Source organism: Sus scrofa, chromosome 7, assembly GCF_000003025.6.
Source record: "Sus scrofa isolate TJ Tabasco breed Duroc chromosome 7, Sscrofa11.1, whole genome shotgun sequence".
Classification (NCBI taxonomy): Eukaryota; Metazoa; Chordata; class Mammalia; order Artiodactyla; family Suidae; genus Sus; species Sus scrofa.
Genome location: NC_010449.5, coordinates 36,330,944 through 36,353,272, shown reverse-complemented (window position 1 = coordinate 36,353,272; position 22,329 = coordinate 36,330,944). Strand labels below are relative to the sequence as shown.

General features: G+C 53.2%; 2 protein-coding genes across 6 annotated transcripts; one reads left to right on the top strand and one right to left on the bottom strand.

Annotated features, from left to right (window-relative positions):
• Positions 776-6,246, bottom strand: TSPO2 (translocator protein 2). Of its 2 annotated transcripts, none has more exons than XM_021098667.1 (4): positions 6,166-6,246; positions 1,914-2,107; positions 1,415-1,556; positions 776-1,185 (listed from the first exon to the last, which is right to left on the bottom strand). In XM_021098667.1, the coding sequence occupies exons 2-4, from the start codon at positions 2,084-2,086 to the stop codon at positions 985-987; spliced, it is 516 nt and encodes a 171-aa protein (XP_020954326.1). In that variant the 5' UTR covers positions 2,087-2,107; positions 6,166-6,246; the 3' UTR covers positions 776-984. The 2 variants fall into 2 exon arrangements, with proteins under 2 accessions (XP_020954326.1, XP_020954325.1); XM_021098666.1 differs by lacking the exon at positions 6,166-6,246 and adding an exon at positions 5,938-6,014.
• Positions 5,864-21,090, top strand: UNC5CL (unc-5 family C-terminal like). Of its 4 annotated transcripts, none has more exons than XM_013977897.2 (9): positions 5,864-6,168; positions 11,525-12,043; positions 13,698-13,998; positions 14,682-14,944; positions 15,649-15,750; positions 16,011-16,078; positions 17,175-17,275; positions 17,424-17,537; positions 19,357-21,090. In XM_013977897.2, the coding sequence occupies exons 2-9, from the start codon at positions 11,656-11,658 to the stop codon at positions 19,577-19,579; spliced, it is 1,560 nt and encodes a 519-aa protein (XP_013833351.2). In that variant the 5' UTR covers positions 5,864-6,168; positions 11,525-11,655; the 3' UTR covers positions 19,580-21,090. The 4 variants fall into 4 exon arrangements, with proteins under 4 accessions (XP_013833351.2, XP_020954324.1, XP_020954323.1 ...); XM_021098665.1 differs by having other exon boundaries at positions 5,865-6,168; positions 11,902-12,043; XM_021098664.1 differs by having other exon boundaries at positions 5,865-6,168; positions 11,692-12,043.

Below are 22,329 nucleotides of genomic sequence, written 5' to 3'. Positions count from 1 at the left end.
TATACACAATGGAATACTACTCAGCCATAAAAAAGGATGACATAATGCCATTTGCAGCAACATGGATGGAACTAGAGAATCTCATACTGAGTGAAATGAGCCAGAAAGACAAAGACAAATACCATATGATATCACTTATAACTGGAATCTAATATCCAGCACAAATGAACATCTCCTCAGAAAAGAAAATCATGGACTTGGAGAAGAGACTTGTGGCTGCCTGATGGGAGGGGGAGGGAGTGGGAGGGATCGGGAGCTTGGGCTTATCAGACACAATTTAGAATAGATTTACAAGGAGATCCTGCTGAATAGCATTGAGAACTATGTCTAGATACTCATGTTGCAACAGAAGAAAGGGTGGGGGAAAAAACTGTAACTGCAATGTATACATCTAAGGATGACCTGACCCCCTTGCTGTACAGTGGGAAAATAAAAAAAAATATATAATGTATAATTTGACAAGTATAATTGGTATCCTATTTTATTTTATCTTTCTGTTTTGCTTTTATGTAACTTTTCGAGCACCGTGTGTGTTCAGGTAATTAATAGTAATCTAAGTCCTGAATTTGGGGGTCAGGTTTGGGAAGGCACGTGAGCCTGCTTTTCCCATACGTGGGTTCACACCTTCCTTCATGTGTGCACATGCACATGCACACGCACATACAGACATACCCATTCCCACCCTGCAGCCCTGGAGAGCACACACTCAGGTATACACTTCACATCATACCCTCTCAGTTAACTAGGACCGAATTCATTGACACTGCTAAACTAATTCTTATTGGTATAGGATTTATTCATTTACATTCTGGGTAAAATGTTTCCTCCCTCTTCCCAGGGTCTCTGAATGCTAATGGAAAGTGGCACCAGGGCACCCTGGACGGTGGCCACACTGGGGGCCGTCACCTTCAGGAACTCATCAAGCCCTCGCCCTCCCTCCTCTCCCCTGGGTGCCTCCCCACCCCCGCCCCCGACCCGAATGCCTCAGTCGTTCTTCTCCCCCATGAGCCGAGGCTGGTGCCCTGGACAAAGGCTGTCCCTCCACAGGCGGTAGGTGATGGAAGTGGTCACGGTGAGCCAGGCCAGGTAGGGCAGCAGGAGCAGGGCAGCCAGCTTGTTGATGGGGTGCCAGATCAGTGCCATGCTCACCACCAGTCCGAAGAGCAGCAGCAGGTGCAGCAGGGCCTGGGCCGGGGCAGGGCAGTCAGGCCGGCTGCCCTGGGAACTGGCCTTTCCGAGGCACCCTGGACCCAGTGAGCCAAGTCCCCAGTGCTCTATGCAGGGCACAGAAGCTCAGAGAAGTTGGCCCCGCCGGTACCTGCCCGCACCTGATCCACCTGCCTGATCTCTGCTCCTGGGGCCCCTTGGGCTCACCATCCCCTACCGGACTCCACCACCGAGCACTGTGTCTTACCAGACCTGCGCTGTGGGCCACGAAAAAGAGGATCAGGACGGTCCAGCTGACGGCAAGCTGCACAGAGTAGAGGCCAAGGGGCAGGGCCAGGGGCCACCCAAGGCCCCCTCCCAGCTCCTTCCACACCAGGTAGGAGGCATAGCTGTGGAGAGATGGCGGCAGAAACGCTCAGAGAAGGGGGTTCTGTGGTACGTGGAGGAAGCCCTCTGGCATAAAGCCTTTTGGTTACCGAGAGGGAATCCTTATGGGTTGAAATGAAGATTGGTGGGTCTAGGCGTCATTTGAAAGCCAGGATGGAGGTGTGGGGGCAGGTGGGCAAGGTGAGGTGGGGGAGGGGAGAGAGAGGAAGAGGAGGATGGGCTGGAATCCCAGGCAGGCACAGAGGGGACCCCCCAGAAGAGGCAAGATGAGGTACCAGCCCTCTCTGGGTCAGCACGCAGCAGCAGTTTGGAGCGAGGGGGCTTGTTTCTACCCCATGGCCTGGGAAACAGGTGCTCACCCTGTGAGAGAGTAGAAAGCCGTCCACACCAGCAGCAGGGCTCTGTGGGATGGGTACCAGGGTGGCTTCCTCAGGTTGTTACACCAACCAGACATCCACCGATGGGTGAGCAGCCAGACCAGGGTGGGTCCCAGGAGCGGCAGGGCCACGAAGGCAACCCCTTGAGGCCGCATTCTCCCCCCCAGAGGCAAAATCTGGGGAGGCAGAGGGGGTTCCTGTTGTGGCTCAGTGATAACCAACCAGACTAGTATCCATAAGGAATGGAGTTTGATCCCTGGCCCCGCTCAGTGGCTTAAGGATCTGGTGTTGCCATGAGCTGTGGTGTAGGTCACAGATGTGGCTCGGATCCTGCACAGCTGTGGCTCTGGTGCAGGCCGCCAGCTGCAGCTCTGATTCAACTCCTAGCCTGGGAACCTCCATATGCTGCTGGTGTGGCCCTAAAAAGCCGCCCTCCCCCCAAAAATCTGGGGAGGCAGAGAGCAGGCTAATGGGGGAACTTCTGCTGTCTCCACATCTGTCCTGCCTACCTGACAGTGCTCCCCAGCCTGGGTGGCTCACAGGAGGTGTAGTCCCATCAGGTGGGCTCCCAGACCCTCCTCTGAGCCATGCTGCCTTCCCCTTTTCCATCATCCATGGCCTTACTCTGTCCTCAGCACTCACTGGGCACTGGGAGTGGACCTTCCAGTAGTGATAACTGCTTCTTAGTGAAGACTCCTCTCTCGCAACGTGGGTCTGACTCCTGGGTCCCTGTCCAGGCCTTGCCCATTTTTTCTGACTCCCGCAGCAGGTGGCATCTAGCCAGACCCTTGATGGGGACAAGAACGCAGCCTCGCTGCCATAACCCACCCAGAAGAACCACGTCTGGCAGAGGCAGGAGCCAGAGATCCCTGGGGGTCTTTTCCAGTCCAGAATCGTCCAGCCTGTCCGCCCCAGACTTATCTCACTGTACCAGACCTGCCAACTCCAGGGGCCCACCCTGCCTGAGCTCCTGCCCGAATTCAAACTCAGCTGAGTGACACTGTGGGTCCCTGTCTCAGAAGCTCTCACCAGCACCTGAGGGGCTGGGGAAGGTTCCCCCCTGGTCACTCAGCTTCCAGGGGGTCTGGGGGGTCACACATACCAGCACCTAGATTTCTTGTGGCCTGACTTCTCAAGGAAACGGCTGCCTGGTCTTTGATGAAAAAGTCGCCACGCTCATTTGTATTTTGCTTTGCATGTCATTCGCATGTGGGATGATGCAGAGACCCGCCCCCGCCTGAGGCCCCCACCCAATATCATGCTTCCCTTTTGCCCTGATATTTCAGCCTCCTCTTTATGATGGACAGATTAGAAGGAAAACAAATGTGGCTTTTCTCCGTGTCGGGAGTGACTGCCAACTCCATCCTTTCCTGTCAAGGGTCCATGAACATGTCCTGGAGGCTCTGGGGACAGGGCCAACCAGCCCGCCTCCTACACATCTTTCTATTTATCTTTCTCTGCTCTTCAGCATTCGCTTCTTCACCTTCTGTCATCCTGTCTATCTCTGTGTTTTCTATTTTTCCATTCCGTTGGAGGCCTTCCCCTCCCCCTCCAATCCTTTTTTCCTATTCTGTCTCCTTCTGGTGTCTCTTTATTTCTTCCCAGGCCTGGGTTCCCCTTACCTCTGGCAGCACACCTCCCAGACTGAGGGCCCGATGATGTATGGTGTGGCGGGCAGAGGAGGGTGGGGGTGGGGAAAAGGGTGGAGGGAGGCTCCCAGCCTTTCTCCAGTGACAAGTGTGATGACATTGGCTGGGGAGTCCAGGTTGTTGCCTGCATATGGTCCAGAAGGCTTCTTTCTTTTTCTTTCTTTTCTTTTCTTTTTTTTTTTTGCTTTTTTAAGGGCCTCACCTGCAGCATATGGAAGTTCCCAGGCTAGGGGTCGAATCAGAGCTATAGCTGCCAGCCTATACCACAGCCATAGCAACACCAGATCCAAGCAGTGTCTGCAAACTACACTGCAACTCATGGCAACGCAGGATCCTTAACCCACTGAAGGCGGTCAGGGATCAAACCCACATCCTCATGGATACTAGCTGGGTCGTTACCGCTGAGCCACAATGGGAACTCCCTAGAAATGGTTCCTTTCAGCAGGGGTCCCCTGATCTGGAGAGGACCCTTGAGGGGCTGGTTGGGGCTTTGGCACTATGAGACCCGTACCTCCAGAGACAGTTGAACACCTGGCTGAGAGCCTACTGGTGCCTATGATCTCTGCATCCTAGGAACCAGCTTTGGGTCCACAGGAGTGGCAGGGACCCTCACATTTTCCTAGGACCCTCCTATAACTGGGGCTGTTCCCAAGTGAGGCAAGCACCAGCTTCAGAGACGGTCTCATGAGACGTAGTCACGTAGTGGGCATGGCTGTTCCTGGCCTGGAATCAAGCTTGACAGATGTTGCACAAACCCCCAGAAACTCATGACTCAGAGGAGAAGGCAGCATCCTGTGTGACTCAGACAGAATTTGCTCAGCAAAGACTAACACCTTCCCTCTTCGTCTCTATCACAGTTCTGAGCACCTGCTCCTTGCTGGTCCTTTAGGCATGAGGTCCCCTCTCCAGGTTGGCCGCTCTCCAACATTCCCTTGCCCCTTCCGTCCCCTTTGGGGACCTGGGCACCCTTTAGAGGGGTTTATCCCCTTCTCCCAGAAAGGCCGAAGAGGGCAGGGGTTTGCAGTCCAGGACAAGAGGCTGGAGAATCATTAGCTAAGACCAAAGCAGCAGCAATTAGTTACTTATTTTCTGCAAAGACAATCACTGTGGGGCTGGGGGAGTTTACATGCTTCCTCTGCTGCTGGATGCCAGACCATGGGGACAAGTTACCACTTACGGAGCAACCATGTCGTGGTACGCACTTGATTAGCTCAATAATGGCCATCATTATGCCTCACGAGGTAAATATTATTATGTGCATTTGATAGGCAGGGGAAGGGAGACTCAGAGGGGTTGAGCAATGGGCCTCCGATGGCACAGCCCGCAGGTGGGTCACCAGGTTCAGGGCTGGCAGTCTGGCTCCAAAGTACTTCCTCTTTCCTCTCATCTGGCTCACTCATTCATCCAAGTCTTTATTTATTTAAAAAAAAATTTTTTTTGTTCTTTTTATGGCCGTGCCTGCAACATATGGAGGTTCTCAGGCTAGGGGTCCAATTAGGCTGTAGCCGCCGGCCTACGCCACAGCCACAGCAACGCAAGATCCAAGCCACATCTGCGACCTACACCACAGCTCATGGCAATGCTGGATCCTTAACCCACTGAGCATGGCCAGGGATCGAACCCAAAACCGCATGGTTACTAGTCTGATTTGTTTCCACTGCACCACAACAGCAGTTCCCTGCAGTGAGATCCTTACCTCATGGTGCTATAGTGGGAACTCCCTCATTCAAACTTTTATTGAACACCTGCTATGGATTGGGCTATACCAGGAGCTGAGGATACAGAGCAAACAGCTGGAAAAAAAATCCCTCTGTACACAGAGATCTCACTCCAGTGGCAGTGTCTAAGGAAGGATAGGCTGGCAAGCGTTCTCCCCTAGGTGGCAGCATCCATGTGGGCCATGGAAAGAGCCTTGGGTAGGGAGCTGATATGGGTACGTCCCAAGGCTGCCAGCAACTTGTGGGTCATTAACTCCCTGAGTGCTTCCACCATCATACTGTGCAGGAAGGGGTGGGACTAGGCATGGTCTAAGCTCCCTGGACAGGCTGCAGTGGCATCACTGGCTTCTAAGATGTAGAACATCAGGCCCCACCCAGACCTACAGGATCAGAACCCGCATTCTAACACGGTCCCTGGTCCTTCTGGTGGTTTGTGTACACATTACAGTCTGAGCAGCTCTGGTTAGGGTTCCTCTTACCTTGTGCCTTTTCAATAGCCTCCGGCTAGGGACGGCACTGACCAGCAGAGGGCACTGTGGGGAGGTTTCCCCTGTACCCAGGTTGTCCCCTCTGTCCCCTCCCTTCCAGACCTAGACTGCTAAGTCCACTGACTTATGGGATCCCCAGCTACTCCCTTACCTTAGCTGGACTTTGCCAACAGACAGGGACAGAGTCCCCCACCCTCCTTTAGGGCGTCCGGGGCCAGGGCTCTGCCGGGAAGCAGAAAGCGCCAGGCCACACCCGCCTGGATTCCCCGCCCACCTCCACTTGTCTGCTGGCCTGGTGACGGGGTCAGGCTGACCTCTCTATTTCTCAGAGAAGGAACTCCTGTTCCTGGACAAGCCGGCAGCCTCTGGGAGCACTTACCCGGTAAGGGGAGCACCCCCTGGTGCAGCTGGGGAGGGTTGGGTATTCCGACGACGGGGCCACCTGGGGCTCAGGGGAGGAGCCTGGCCCGCTCAGCCAGACCTGGCAGAGTGTGGAGACCCTGCACTGGAGGAGGCGAGGAGAAAGGGGCTTGAGGGAGGGCCACTGCCCAGGGCATGTGAGGACCAGGGGTCAGCGCTACGAGAATATAAACTGGGCTGATGAATGCTGCCTAGGACTTAGGTTTGGACTCATTCATCGCAGTACAATTTAGATCCTTCACTAACTAGAGACGGTTCAGGGATTGAGTTGACGCAATAGGAACTGGTGACATGGGAGAAGAGTTGAGTGTTTCCTTAAAGGATAAGAGCAGGGCTTTGGCCCAGGAGCCTAGATCCTTGTGGTGGAGGAGGCGATTCCCCAGGGACAGGTGATGGTGGCATCCTTAAGGCCCCCCATCTGCGGAGAGTGCTACCCAGGATGATCCTGGGGCTGGGACAAGGCAAACTGGAGGCGGGGTTAATAAAGAGTCAGGCGTGGGGCTGGGGTGACGGGGCTCCGGTCTGCACTGACCTGGTTGCTGTGCTGTAGATGATCGACCCTTCCCCCTCCTGGGGCTAAGGGGAGGATAGAGAGCTGTCAGTCTTGGAGAAGGGGGGCCGAGCTAGAGGGGGAGGAGTTAACCTGCTGCAGAACCCATAATGAATGGGGCGCTGTGAGACACCCTCCCGATTGGAAGGGTGGGCAAGGGAACTCCGCTGGGCCACCCAATGGGGTGCAGGGGATTTGATTCTGGTCTTTGGAGGTGTCAGGGGAAGGTTGTTGCTATAGAAACAGCGAGCCCCCCATTTCTTTCCCCATATCTGGCACCTTGGTGGGCACAGGGTGGGGGGGTACCACTTGCTGTGGCACCAAGGATGTGCCTTCAGCTCCTTCTATTTATTGTTTCTTCAATTTATCTTTGTGTCTCTCTCTTCCAACTTCATTTCCTCTCGCAGTGGACAGGAAGAGACCCCCCCGGGGGGAACAGAAGGGGCAGAGAAAGAGAAAGGGGGTGTTTCTGGAAGCTCTTGTCGTCTCTGCTCATCCTTCCCTTCTGCCTTCAGTTGCAGCTTAATCTTCTACCCTCTGTCCCCACTGGGAGGGGAGAGAAAACTTGGCTTCCTTATCTGTGAAATGGAGATAAAAATAACAGCTAGTTCATAAAGTCGCTGTGAGGCTCCAATGAGCTCGGCCACGTAGAGCGCTTTAACACCCTGGCACGGAGTAGAGCTCCTTGGACGTTAGCTACTATGATTACGGTTATAATTCCAATTATCTTTACAGTGGAGGGACCAGAAGGATTGGCTGCAAATGAAGGGGAAGCCAGCAGCTCTGACCCCCCCATTCCCACCGGATCTGGGGCATTGCCAGCTTGCTACTTCATGGGTGGGCTCCACCAGAGCCACACCCCAGAGTTGGATTTTTAAGGCTAGGGGAGCAATGCCACTCCTTCGATTCTTGTCTACATTTTCTTTTTTTGTCTTTTTAGGGCTGCACCCGTGGCATATGGAAGTTCCCAGGCTAGGGGTCGAAATGGAGCTGCAGCTGCCAGCCTACACCAACAGCCACAGCAACTCAGGATCTGAGCTGCGTCTGCGACCTACACCACAGCTCACGGCAACGCCGGATCCTTAACCCCCTGAGCGAGGCCAGGGCTCGAACCTGTGTCCTTATGGATCCTAGTTGGGTTCATGGAGCCACGATGCGAACTCCCTTGTCTACCTTTTCAATGGGTTCCCCAGGGAAACAGATCCGGCCCTGGTGCTCAGTCCTGAGGATACAGGGGAGATTTGGCCCTGTCCGGGGAAGCTAGGAAGGGAGCTCAGGTTTCATGGGTCCCGCAGAGAAGGAAGGAAGGAAGAAGGTGGGCAAGGAAGGAGCGGGAGGCCTGGGGCAAGGCATGAGTGAAGGGAGTGGAGGGTGGGAATCCAAGAGCTTTTCTAGTTCGGATCCTAGGGATTCCACCACGGGGACCCTGGGGACGTTGAAGACGGCTGTGGTGTCTCACAGACCTCACCCTCAGAGTGAATGGATCCCACGACCTCAGAAGCTCCTGGAGAGCCGAATAAGATGCCACCATTGGCAGCACTGAACTTCCCACCGTGCCTGGTACAGAGCACTTGCTCAGAAATTGGTCCTTTGAGTGGGAAAAACCACACATGACAGCATGTGGGCAAAAGCTACTTAGTGTGGTGGGAAGGCAGTGGTGAGAGATCTTGGAGGGTGAGACAGTCAAGGGCAGGCAAGAAGGAGCTGTGTGTGTGTGTGTGTGTGTGTGTGTACTAGTGATGCAGGTGTGGTCCAGGTGGGTAGATGAGGCAGGTGGTGGGGGAGGAGGTGGGGGGGAAGCAGAGAACAGCAGGACCAGAGGCCAGAGGCTGGGATTAATGACATGTGAGGTGGCTGGTCTGGTCGGGGGTGTGTGTGGCGGGTGGTGGAAATTAAGGGAGGAAGAGGGAAAGTAGGAAGGGGAGGCAGTAGATTCTGGAGGGCCTGGGGAAGAGCTGACACCTCTACAGGGAAGCTGCTGGAAGGCCTGGGCCCAGTATGAGGCTGGGAAGCACGTGGGCCTCCCTGGAGACCTTCAACTTTGTTTTTCTTTCTCTTTTTGCTTCCACTTTTAACTTTTGTTACTTTTTTTTTTTCTTTTTCTTTTTTTGCTTCTTAGAGCCCCACTTGTGGCATATGGAGGTTCCCAGGCTAGGGGTCCAATCGGAGTTATAGCTGCCAGCCTGCGCCACAGCCGCAGCAATGCTGGATCTGAGCCACGTCTTCGACCCACACTGCAGCTCACCGCAACCCTGGATCCTTAACCCACTGAGCGAGGCCTGGGATCAAACCCTCATCCTCATGGATCCTAGTCAGCTTCATTAATCACCGATTCACAAAGGAAACTCCTAATTTCCATTACTCTTGCATTTTACGTATCCCTATGGGCCACCTTCCAACCTTTCTGGCAGAAGGAGGAGCACAAATAAGCCCACATATTTGGACAGGGTTTTGTCATCCACGAACACTTTTCACATGATCTCACGCCATCTTCACAGTCACTCAGAGAGGCTATTTTTTTCACTTTCTTTTTTTTAATGGCCATACCCTATGCACCTGGAAGTTCCTGGGCCAGGGACTGAATCCCAGCCCCAGCTTCAACCTACAGACCTTTTAACCCACTATGCTGGCCTGGGGATTGAGCCTGTGTTGGATCAATCTGCTGCTGCCATCAGGTTCCTAACCCCTTGGGCCATAGTGGAAACTCCTATTTTTTTTTCCCACTAATTTTAATAGCTTTTAAAAAGAATTATAGGACTTCCCTGGTGGCCTAGTGGTTAAAGATCCAGCACTGTCACTGCTGTGGTTCAGGTCTTGGGTTCAATCCCTGCCTGGGACTTTCTGCATGCTGTGGGTGCGGACAAAAAAAAAATTACGAAGTTAATATAAAGACATGCTTGGTGTGAAAAATGTGAAGACTACAGGAAAACCGTTTAAGAAAATAGAAAACCTTTGTTCACCTCCTCCAGCCACCTGTTTTCTCCTCTATTCCAGTAACGGCCAGTGGGAAGGGTTATCCTCCTGACCTGCCCTGTCCAACACAGGAATCACTAGCAGGGTGGCTCCTGAGCCTGTGACATAACGCAAGTCCCAACTGCAAGGTGCTGTGGGTGTAAAACTCACACAAAGGCTCAGTGTGAGAAAAGAATGTAAACTATCTCAACAATTTTATATTGATTACCTGTCAAAATGGTAACATTTTGAATACATTAGGCTGCATAAAATATATTATTAAAACGAATGTCTCCTGTTTCTTTTTTACTTTTTTAAGGTGGCCCCTAGAACGTTTAAAAGCACATCTGGGGCTCAATTACATTTTTATGACGCAGCCCAGCCTCAGGCCTTTCTCTGTCATTTGCCTCTGTCTCCATAAATGTGTATCTGTCCTTGTGTACAGCTTTGTTTCTTACAAGAGGATGTCGAGCTCTTTGTGACTTGGCTTTTCTACTGTTTTTTTTTTTTTTTTTTTTTTTTTTCTGTTTTGGCTGCCCCACGGCATATGGAGTTCCCAGGGCAGGGATCACATCCAAGCTGCAGTTGCGAACTAAGCTGCAGCTGTGACCTAAGCTGCAGCTGCCGCCACGCGGGATCCTTAACCCACTGTGCCAGGCCGGGGATCAAACCTGCATCCCAATGCTCCCATGGCACGGCCATCCCATTGTGCCACAGCAGGAGCTCGTGCTTTTCTATTTTTAAGATTTGCCTGTATCAGCCCGTGTAGATCAAGGTAGCTGTTCTGACAGCTGAGCAAACTGAGGCACATAAAGCAATATGACAAGCTCACTCAGCCAGTGACCAAGGTGGCCTTTTTGTTGTCGTTTGCTTTTTAGGGCCACAGCTATGGCATATGGAAGTTCCCAGGCTAGGGGTGAATTGGAGCTACAACTGCCAGCCCACACCACAGCCACGGCAACGCCAGATCTGAGCTGCATCTGCGACCTATACCACAGCTTATGGCAATACTGGATCCTTAACCCACTGAGCGAGGCCAGGGATTGAACCTGAATCCTCATGGATACTACTCGGATTCGTTTCCACTGAGCCACAGTAGGAGCTCCCCAAGGTGGCCTTTTTTTTTTTTTTTTTTGTCTTTTGTCTTTTGTTGTTGTTGCTATTTCTTGGGCCACTTCCGCGGCATGTGGACGTTCCCATGCTAGGGGTCGAATCGGAGCTGTAGCCACCAGCCTACGCCAGAGCCACAGCAACGCGGGATCCGAGCCGCGTCTGCAACCTACACCACAGCTCACGGCAACGCCGGATCGTTAACCCACTGAGCAAGGGCAGGGACCGAACCCGCAACCTCATGGTTCCTAGTCAGATTCGTCAACCACTGCGCCACGACGGGAACTCCCCCAAGGTGGCCTTTGAATTCACATGCTTTAATTCCAAACCCAAGCTCTGTCTCATGGGAGATTAATTTGATGTACTAGGTCATAGGAAGGCATGGCAAGTTCTTTTTTTTTTTTTCTTTTTGCTTTTTAGGGCTGCACCTGTAGTATATGGAGGTTCCCAGGCTAGAGGTTGAATTGAGGCTGCAGCCGCCACGGGCCTACACCACAGCCACAGCAATGCTGGATCTCTGACCCACTGAGGGAAGCCAGGATCAAATCTGCATCCTCGTGGATACTAGTGGGATTCATTTCCGTTGTGCCACAAAGGGAGCTCCCTATGTCAGGTTCGTGAGGAAGAGAGACAGGTGAGGTTCTGTTAAAGGAATTGAGGTGTGTGGGGTGCACTGGAATAAGGACAGTTTGCTCCCTCGTTGCAGCCACTTGGAAGCTGAAGTCCTGACTCCACAATTTGAAAAGGCTTCCCCAGCACAGGCTCCTTTCCCCCAGGCCCTTGACCTCGGCTGCCACTGGGGAGCAGGGGAACTGGCAGCATTAAGTGACCAGGCGGATGTGTGCCCATGAAAGTTCCTTCCAACCTGCCCAGTTCCTACTGCTGGTGGGGGTTCCGGTGGCGAGCGCCGTCCTTCTGGTCCAGTGCCTTCGATGGCGCTGTCCTCGGCGGTTGCTGGGCGCCTGCTGGAAGCTGGAGAGCCAAGAGGAACCGGCATCCATCCATCCCGCTCCCCTACCGGAAAATGAGTCCCCTGGGCAGGGCCCGCCAGCCACGCTGCAGGAGATGGTGTCCTTCTACCAGGAGCTGCACACGCCCACCCAAGGCCAGACCATCATCCGTCAGCTGATGCACAAGCTCTTGATGTTTTCGGCTCGAGAGGTGGATCACCGAGGAGGCTGCCTGATGCTCCAGGACGCCGGCATTTCCCTGCTCATCCCACCAGGTAACAGCATCCAGCTCCCTCCTCCTTGCGTGGCTGTTCACCTTGCAGACTGGACAAAAGCACCCACTCCATGGGCGCATCATTCAGAGACCTCTTTATAATTTCTTTTAGATTTTTTCTTTTTTAAAAATTTTTTTTATTACTCAAATGAATTTATCACATTTGTAGTTGTATAATGATCATCACAATCCAATTTCACAGGATTTCTATCCCACAACCCAAGCACATCCCCCCACCCCCCAAACTGTCTCCTCTGGAGACCATAAGTTTTTCAGTGTCTGTGAGTCAGCATCTGTTCTGCAAAGAAGTTCAGTCTGTCCTTTTTTCAGATTCCACATGTCAGTGAAAGCATTCGATGTTGGTGACTCATTGTATGGCTGACTTCACTTGGTATGATAATTTCTAGGTCCATCCATGTTGCCAAAAATGCTGGTATTTCGTTCATTTTAATGGCTGAGTAATATTCCATTGTGTATATGTATAAATTTTTTTTCTTATTTTTTGGTATTTATTTTATTTTTTATTTTTTAACATCTTTATAATTTCAAAAATTGTTTGTTATGTTTAGTATGACTTTTCTTTTCTTTTCTTTTTTCTTTTTTTAGGGCTGCACCCTGGGCATATGGAAGTTCCCAGGCTAGGGGTCGAATGGAAGCTGCAGAGGCCAGTCTACACCACAGCCACAGCCATGCCTGTGACCTACACCACAGCTCACAGCAATGCCGGACCCTTAATCCACTGACTGAGGCCAGGGATCGAACCTGTGTCCTCATGGATACTTGTCAGATTCATCACCCCTGAGCCATGACAGGAACTCCTAATATGACTTCCTTGACTCCTAAGAGGGATGTATGGCATATTTTTTGAGGGCCTCCTGGCAGGTGGAGGTAAAGGGCCTTGTTCTAGTGAACAGTATGTTATGACAGGTCTCCCATAAGGGGAAGAGCTCCTTTTGAGATTCACACGCGGCCCTGCGTGAGCTGGCTGCGGCTCTGCAGGAAGGGGAGGTGACTTATTCAGGGTTACATCATCGGCTACATCAGGGTGTCGTGTCTCCGTTCCTGGAATTCTTTGCTTCATCCTAAAACACCTTATGCAGAGAGGGAAGAAATAAAAGATGGTTCGTGGTCCCGTTTCTCATCCAGAGGGCAGTTTGGCTGTGTGGGTGTTTTTCGCCCAACCCTCTGTCGGTAGGTCTCTAGCACCCAGAGGAAGGGGTGCAGCAGGAGGAAGGAAGTGCTGGAGTTTGGAGTGAGGGTGGAGGGTGTTCCTGGTTTGCTTCTAAATCAGTGTCTTGGGCAGATGCTGGAGGATTGGGTCAAAGGCGTTGCTGGGAGGATGTGCCTGCCCGGCGAATATTAGCCCTAATCAATCTTGTATACAGAACACTCTTCAAGCAACTGTCTGAGCTCCATTGCAATTTTCTGTCTTAGCAACTAGTCGTTGCTTCTGAACACATCCAGGTTCTTAACGGTGAGCGATTTAAAGCTGTAAAAGAATTGTCATAAACAGCTCGTGACCACCCTGTTCTCCTTCCATCCTGCCTCCCCTGTGCCCTGATGGGCACCCTCTCCCCTGGGCTCCTACCCCCACCCCTCTCCCACTCTGCCCAGGCCCCTTCTGCTGGGCGCATCTCAGCTCTCCCTGTCTGCAGGTGCCGTGTCTGTAGGCCGCCAAGAGCGGGTGTCACTGGTCCTGGTGTGGGATCTGTCGGATGCCCCGTCGCTGTCCCGAGCCCAGGGGCTGGTGAGCCCCGTGGTGGCCTGTGGCCCCCATGGGGCCTCCTTCCTGAAACCCTGCACCCTCACCTTCAAGCACTGTGCCCAGCAGCCCAGCCATGCCCGCACCTACAGCAGCAATACCACTCTGCTAGACGCCAAGGCCTGGAAGCCGCTGGGGCGGCGGGGGGACCACACCTCCCGGGATGAATGTCGCATCCAGCTCTCCCACTTCAGGTAGGCACCAGCCTTCTTTCTCAGTTGGCCTCCACCTCACCTCCCTGTAGGGGACTGGCCCCTGTACCTGGCCAAGATGCCTGCAAATCCCTTATCCCACGTCCTTCCTGGTCGCTCTGCCCCAGTGTCTGTGGCAGCTTATCTTGCTCCAACCCGGTCCATCCCACCAGGGTCCCTCTGTCTGTCTAGCAGGGTCTAGCTCAAGCCCAGTCCTCTGTCCAGAGGGGATCTGTCTATCGCCACCTCTGTCTCTAAAATTGTCACTTCCCTGTGCCCCAGTTCAGGACTGTCCTCCAACTGTCTAGGGCAGTTTGCCCCCTGCAGTTCTCTATGACTCTGTCCCATCTCATATCTGTCTTTTGAGGATCTGAGGCCCTTCTGCCTCCCAGTCTCCTTCCATCCACTGACCAGAGCAGGGCCATGCATGGTGGCCCTGAGCCTCCTCCCTCTTTCCCGTGCTAGCTCTTCTCCCCATTCAGTGATGGTCACTGTGGCAGTATTCACTTTCCGTCCCCCTAGCCTCCCACTCGGCCCCAGTTCCTCCCTACCCAGGCCCCAGAATGTCTCCTTGGAGGCCCTCCAGGAGGCTTCCTAGTGCAGTGGGAGCCAGGTGGCAGGTGGGCTGTTGTCCGAGCCTCCCCCTGTGCATGGTGCACGGTCCCTGCCACTGTCCCTCTCCGCAGCCTCTACACCTGTGTGCTGGAGGCGCCCGCAGGCCAGGAAGCTCGAAAGTGGCTGCAGTTGGCTGTATTCTGCTCACCGCTGGCGCCCGGGCAGACCCACCTGCAGCTGCGTGTCTACTTCCTCAACAACACGCCCTGTGCCCTGCAGTGGGCCGTGACCAACGAGCAACCGCACGGCGGGCGCCTGCGCGGACCCTGCCAGCTCTTTGACTTCACCGGGGCCCGAGGGGACCAGTGCCTGAAGCTCAAATACATCTCAGAGGGTGAGGGAGGCAGGGCCCGAGGCGGGGGTCTCGGGGGCCATCAGGAGCCCATCCAAGGGAGAGGTCCGGGCCTCCCCTGCAGCGGAGATCTGGGAACCCCAAGTTTCTTTTTGGGATTCCTGGTCAGCCAGCCACTTCAGAGGGGCCTTCTGGCTTCTTGCTCCCAGAGCCCCAGGCTTTGCTCACTTCCTCCCTCTGCTGCTTACTCCGCCCCATCCTTTGGGAGGACAGGTGATGCAGGTGGGAGGTGGGAGGAGAGGGGTTGCAACCACGGGACAGAGAGGGAGGGGGAGGCTTCTATTGTTCTGCTGGTTGGAGCCAGGTCAGCGAGGAGGCCCAGTCTTTGCTGCCCTTGTTCCTTTGCGGGTTGGCTTCAGGAATTGACGCTGGGGCCCAGGGCTTTTGTGTGGGGTGGGGCGCACGTGCGTGGCTGCTTCTGGGAGTGGTGGAAGGGAGGATGGGGGTGGAGGGGAGGGCAGAGGCGAGGGGGGGTGGGGGGAGTGTGTGGTGGTAGAAGGAAGACCACTCACGAGGTCCCTGCCCCAGTTCTGGGGACGCCCATCCACTTGAGTCACCCAGCTGCCTTTGCGCCTCCCGATCCCTCCCCACAGGGGCCTACACAGTGCCTGCCACAGAGTGGCCTCCTTAACCCCCCACAGAAGGCCCCTCTTTCTGAGGCCCTCTGCTCTCTGTCTCCTCCCCAGGTTGGGAGAACGTGGATGATAGCAGCTGTCAGCTGGTTCCGCATCTGCACATCTGGCATGGAAAGTGCCCCTTCCGCTCCTTCTGTTTCCGGAGAAAAGCAGGTAGCCTAGGAGCCTTGTGCCCACCTGCCCTCTGCTCTCCTCTCTGGGTCACCCTGGAGCCCTGCAGCTCCTCATTGGCCCATGGCCTCAGACCCTCTCTGAAAGAAGAGGGGCCACAGCATGTCTGTGTAGAGAGAAAGATGGGGTGGGCTGCATGTCTGTTACAGATTTCTGAAGCCTTGCTGCGGAGTCTCTTTGGCTCTTGGGCTCTCCTCCCCTGGGCCTTTTCCTCTCTCACCTGCTATGTCTCCTCTTTGTAGCCAATGAGAACGAGGACTGCTCAGCACTGACCAATGAGATCATTGTCACCATGCACACCTTCCAGGATGTGAGTTGGAGCTGAGAGGCAGAGGAAGGGCAGGGCCTGGGGGAGTCCTGGGCGAAAGGGGTGAGAGTCTGATGCCCAGGAAGCATGGCTCTAATCACATAATCAAGCGGGTGACAAGGGCATTCTTCTGGTGGCAGAGACCGCCTGGCCTCCAAGTTACCCTCCATCCCTGACTCCTATCTATCCATGGATGAATCTAGCAGGAGGGTAAAAGAACCAAACTCTAGATGAACACTTTCTCCCAAACTGGAGCATGAGTGTCAAAAAGAAGTGGTTTTAGAGTTCCCGTTGTAGCTCAGCCAGTTAAGAACCTGACCTAGGGTCCATGTGGCCTTGTTCAGTGGGTTAAAGGATCTGGTGTTGCCGCAAGCTGCGGTGTGGGTCGCAGAATGTGACTCAGATCCGGCGTTGCTGTGGCTGTGGCGTAGGCCGGCAGCTGCAGCTCCCATTCCACCCCTAACCCGGGAACTTCCATATGCCCCGGGTGTGGCTATAAAAAGAAAAAAAACGGGGTTTCTTTTTGGACAGATGGTCTACATCTGAGAGATGGTGCTGTGTATCTTCAGGCAGAGAGGGACCCAGGAAGGGATCTGGAGGGGGTGAGATGGGAGTTATATAACCCACCCTCCCAAGGGAAGACTTGAAGAAATTGGGGTTGGAAGATCTTTGGGGAACTATGTGGCATCTTACTGGAGAGTAGTGATGCCTTGGGGCATCGCTTAGGGAGGAGGAACCAAGGAGAGGAGGAATGAAGGAAGGGGGCCCTCACGCCCAAGTTCAGTGTCTCTATTATTAGATGACCTCCTTGCCCTTGACCCCACCCAGGATTTCTCCCTGTGTCTTAGGATGTACCTTGTTCACTTCATATCCCAGATCCCAAAGTGCTCAGTGAGCCAACTTAACACAGGAGGTTTGGGGGTCAGGGAAGCGGAGGGTAGAGGGTGCTGGTTGGGATGGGGCTGTGTCTCCTGGGTAAGTGTCACCGGGTGACAGGCTGGAGGAGGGACATGAGGAACGGAGGTGGGTGCCGCAGCTTCTTGCTCAGCGGGATGTCTCATGATTCCTACTTGTGTTCCCTGCCCCTCTGCTGGCTCAGGGCTTGGAGACCAAGTACATGGAGATCCTCAGGTTCCAGGCATCGGAGGAGGAATCCTGGGCAGCGCCACCCCCTGTCACCCAGCCACCCCCATGCAATAGGTGAGGGGGGTGCTGCATGGGCTGCTTCCAGTGGGTGTTGGGGATCCCTGCCCCTGGGCTCGCAAGGCCAGCGTGGCATTGAAGTGTGTGTGGAACCAGGTCGGGTCTCTTGACGCTCCCCTCCAAGGATATCCTTTCCTCGCCTCAGGCTGCCTCCGGAACTCTTCGAGCGGCTGCAGATGTTATTAGAGCCAAACAGCATCACTGGCAACGACTGGCGCCGCCTGGCCTCCCACCTGGGGCTTTGCGGTATGAAGATTCGGTAAGAGGGGGGAGGTCTGTGAGTGGGAGTGGAGGGTGGACTGGGGTTCCAGGACCCCTTGGAGACTGGACCATACATGAGGGAGTGACCTAAAAGTCAGGGAATGGAATTCCCATTGTGGCTTAGTGGGTTAAGAACCTGACTAGCATCCGTGAAGATGCAGGTTCGATCCCTCACCTTGCTCAGTGGGTTAAGGATCCAGTGTTGTTAGAGATGCAGCTCCGATCTGGTGTTGCCGTGGCTGTGGTGTAGGCTGGCAGCTGCAGCTCCAGTTCAACCCCCAGCATAGGAACTTCCATATGCTGCAGGTGTGGCCCTAAAAAGACAAAAAACAAAAACAAAAGCAAAAAACAAAAAAACAACAACCCAAAAAGCAACAAGCCAGGAATGGCTACTCTCCACCCTATTCCCCAGAACAGGGTTGTGACAGTGATTGCGTTGGTTAGGGCTGAGCAGCCTTTGTTCTCACGGCTACAAGGAGAAGAGGACATGGCAGGTGAGAAAGGTAATGGCCGGGGGAAGAAGAAGAGCAGGGGAAGTGAAAGGGACGCCACTGGAAGGCTTTGGACATCTTTCTGTTTACCACTCTATTCCTGGTACCTGATGTTTGGTTCAGGGCTGGTGTTCAATAAATATTCAAAAAGGCATCAATTAACATGTAAGTCATTGGTACATATTGAGTGCTTGACGTGCTGTGCCCTAAGGGGGCAGAACGGCAAACTATAGGATAATGTGTGTAAAGTATGTAGCTGAGGGCTTGGCACATGTCAATTCAATAAATGTTAGCAATAATGGGGGCAGTGCAGCCACGGTCTCTGTCAAGAAAGATCCATAGACCCATTCTGAGTTAAGCCTCAGAAGGCAGACGATGATGGCAGTGGTCAGGGAAGACTTCACCTTGGAGATGGGATTAGAGCTGGATCCTGAAAACAGGGTAGATTTTACAGTCACCTATGTATTAAGCATTTATCAAGTACCCGCTATGTCCTGGAAAAATGATGCTAAGCACTGGGATACAGGATGAATGAGACGTGGTCCCAGCACCCAGGAGGTCACGCTCTAGTAAGGGACACAGAGAGGGTGAAAAAATTAAGGCGAGTGTTCCTTTGACCTTATAACGTGTGCCCAGTATTGCACAGCAAGTTGAAAATAGACACGAAATGGCTGAAGCAAGAATAAAGACTTATGTCAATTACAGGTGACCCTTGACCAACATGGGGGTTAGAGGTGTGACTCTGCATGCAGTCAAAAGTCTTAGTATAACTTGGAGTTTTCTTGGGACGAAGAAAGTTAAGGATCTGGCGTTGTCACAGCAGCAGCTCTGGTTGCTGCTGTGGCGTGGGTTTGATCCCTGGCCTAGGAACTTCCACATGCCGTGGGAAACCAAAAACCAAAAACCAAATATCCTGGCATAACTTAGAATTGACCCTCCATATCCACAGTCCCGCATCCTCAGATTCAACCAGCCAGGGTCTGTGTGGTACTGCAGGATTTACTATTGAAAAATCTGCATGTAAGTGGATCCACATAGTTCAAATCCATGTTGTTCAAGGGTCAACTATATATCTCACTTAAAACAAAAAGAATAGGAAAGACTTGTGGGAGAGTTCCCTGGTGGCGCAGTAGGTTAAGGACCTGACATTGTCACCCCTGCAGCTCGGGTTCGATCCCTGGCCCAGGAACTTCTGCATGCTTCAGGCATGGCCAAAAAATAAATGTGTGGGAGCTATGATCAGAAGTCTGACCAGAGCTGGGGGAGAGGGTGGATATCGCTGCGGTGCCCCCATTCTTCACCTTCTACCCCCGCACCTGCCGCCAGGTTCCTGTCCTGCCAGCGCAGCCCCGCGGCAGCCATCCTGGAGCTGTTTGAGGAGCAGAATGGCAGCTTGCAGGAACTGCACTACCTCATGACCATCATGGAGCGGCTGGACTGCGCCTCCGTCATCCAGAACTACCTGAACGGGACACAGAGCGGCAGCCCAGCCCTAGTCCGCGGGGGCGCCCAGGAGAACCAGGCTCTGGAGCTGGATGAGAAGCTCTAAGCGCCCGGCTACCGGGCAAGGGCGGGGGCGCTGTCCACCGAGAGGCTGTGGATGTGCTCTGACACCCAGGAAGAACACAGCAGCTGTTCCTGGCTGTGCCCACTGTCTTCATCAGGACCCTTGTGCGGTGCCTGGGGTCTTCACGAGGCGGGATGCCATTGTCACCCTTCCTGTCCGGACCACTTTTTCCACCTTCTGTCTTGCATGCAGATCCCTCTCTGGCCAGCAGGGGGCGCAGGAGCCCAGGAGATGGTCCCAGCGTGGCCAGCCTCGGAGGAAAGCTATTTACTAGTCCAATGGACTGTTAGGTTGCCCAGCTGGCACTCCTTGGGGGACTGGTCAGTCCACAAGTATTCATTGAGCACTTAATGATACCCAGCATTGGACTGGGAATTCAGGGGAAATCCTGGAATATATGACCTCGGATTTGGAGCCTTGACAAGCCTTGTGGGAATGGAGATGCCCTGAGCTCTTATGAACTCTAAACCAGCACATGCCCTGTGGTTAGAGGATGAGGACCTGTTTCAGGAGTTGAAAAGGGAGGGAGGGAGCTGAGAATGGGCTGGAGCCGTGAGAAAGCCTCATGGAGCATGTCGGAGAGAGGACCTGCAAAGATTGGTTCATCGATCTTACGGTGGGGGATGGGAAGATAGTGACTGGTCTTAACCGTAGGAGGGCGATGCCCCCGCGGCGCTGAGGCTCTGAGGAGCTCAGTGCCGGATATAAGGTGAGAGCAGGATAAGGGTTCAAGGCCATATCTGAAGATGGGCAGTCGTATCTGCCTTCCTTTGTTTATCTTTCCATCCTTGCCTCCTCTTCCCATCTCTCTGCCATTACCTCAGTCAGAAAGCATCAAAGCTGAAAAGAAACTTCAAGATTATTATTGTTGCCCAACCTTTTTTTATCTCTTTATCTCAAACTGTGTGAGTTTTATATCTGGCTTTGTTTTGCTCTCTCTGGCTCCTGGAGTGGCTCCCTCCCTGAATCTCTGTCTATTATTCCTTGTCTTAGCATCTCTTTGTCTCTAGTTCTTGTACCTGCCCTTGTGTGTTTCCTTCTCTCTCTGAAACCCTCAGTCATTCATTCCCCTCAGGCTATTGTCTGTGAACCAAGGCTAGGTGTCAAAGGCACGGTTTGCCCTAGGAATGGATGGGTGGGGATTTTACCCTAGGAATCAAGATCCAATTGTAGGGTCAGGAAATAAAGGATAGGGATTAAAGAACCTCCCATTCAGTCAACAACTATTCATTCAGCACCTACTGTGTGTTAGATGCTGTTGAGCAAAAGAGATCGGTAGGCTGGGTCCAGAAAAGGGAACAAAGGGTTTGACTCAATTCAAGCAATGCTTTTGTTGGCAAACAGGTGGTGTTAATTTTTTCAAGGGCAGACAAATGATCTCTCTGGCAACACTAACAATTTGCTTCTGTATGTAATTAAAAAATATCAAAGCTTTTTCTATGATGAACAATATTGTATAATAAAATACAAAAATTGCCTTTCTTTGCTACTAACTGTATTTTGCTCAGATGGATGAATTTGGATATGGGTGTGAATGGTTTTAGGTGGTAAAATTTCAGCGATGGGGGCAGGTGGGAGGGAAACCTTTTGTAGACTGGGCTCCCGGTATGGACATTGTCTGGGTCCAGCATGGTTAAGTCAGGGAGGTTCACTTCCCTTTCTGTTAGAAGTAGGCCTTAGGGGTGGGGCCCCCCCAACCTCCCTTCCCCTAAACCCATCCATCCTCTGTTAGTCTCCCACCCCATCAGAGGCTGCCAGCCACTCCAGGCTGGTACCTTGGCCTCTTCCCTCTTCATTTGGCTCAGGATTGAACTGCTTAAGGGCACCTTTCTCCCCTGGAGTCAGGTGGTTTTCCCTTTTTTTTTTTTTTCCTATTTTCTTTCTTCTTTGCTTTCCACACCAGCCAAAGCCATCTTTATTTTGTGTTACTCCCTACCCTGGGAAAAAAAAATCACTTTAAGAGTTTCAAGTCTTCTGGGCGTTCCCATTGTGGCACAGTGGAAATGAATCCAACTAGTATCCATGAGGACGCAGTTTCAATCCCTGGCCTTGCTCAGTGGGTTAAGGATCTGGAGTTGCCACGAGTTTCAGTGTAGGTTGCAGATGTGGCTCGGGTCATCCCGTGTTGCTGTGGCTGTGGCTGTTGCTGTGGCGTAGGCCAGGAGCTGTAGTTCTGATTTGACCCCTAGCCTGGGAACTTCCATATGCCGAGAGTGCGGCCCTAACAAGACAAAAAAAAAAAAAGAGTTTCAAGTCTTCTGGAATTGTGAATAGAAGCCACGGGAGTGGGGGTGGAGCAGGGGGTGGGGAGTGGAGTGGGTTTCTATGGTGGGGGGAGTGCCTTCTGGTCCCCTAGCCTTAATGCATCAGAATGAGCTCACAGCTCAGGGAAAGGGAGGCTTTTAGGGCTGAACCCACAGCATATAGACGTTCCCAGGCTAGGGATCGATTCAGAGCTGCAGCTGCTGGCCTACGCCACAGCCACAGCAACACAGGATCCGAGCCGAGTCTGTGACCTACACCAAAGCTCATAGCCACACCGGCTCCTTAACCCACTGAGCGAGGCCAGGATCAAACCTGTGTCCTCACGGATGCTAGTCGGGTTCCTTACTGCTGAGCCACAACGAGAGCTCTAAGGCTTGGAAATCTTGAGGTAGGATGAGGGCTGGCTGATCCCTGTACACTGGCTCTTTCCTTTCTCAAATCAAACCCAGCTCACGTGTAGTTACCAG

What these genes read in the sequence shown, in the direction of transcription:
- TSPO2 (XM_021098667.1), bottom strand. Translation starts at nt 2,086, where the DNA reads ATGCGGCCTCAAGGGGTTGCCTTCGTGGCCCTGCCGCTCCTGGGACCC. An exon ending in GCTTTCTACTCTCTCACAGG is followed by an intron (nt 1,557 to 1,913) that starts GTGAGCACCTGT and finishes ATCTCTCCACAG; the next exon opens with CTATGCCTCCTACCTGGTGT. An exon ending in TGGCCCACAGCGCAGGTCTG is followed by an intron (nt 1,186 to 1,414) that starts GTAAGACACAGT and finishes GCCCCGGCCCAG; the next exon opens with GCCCTGCTGCACCTGCTGCT.
- UNC5CL (XM_013977897.2), top strand. Translation starts at nt 11,656, where the DNA reads ATGTGTGCCCATGAAAGTTCCTTCCAACCTGCCCAGTTCCTACTGCTG. An exon ending in CTGTTTCCGGAGAAAAGCAG is followed by an intron (nt 15,751 to 16,010) that starts GTAGCCTAGGAG and finishes TCCTCTTTGTAG; the next exon opens with CCAATGAGAACGAGGACTGC. An exon ending in CAGCCACCCCCATGCAATAG is followed by an intron (nt 17,276 to 17,423) that starts GTGAGGGGGGTG and finishes TCCTCGCCTCAG; the next exon opens with GCTGCCTCCGGAACTCTTCG.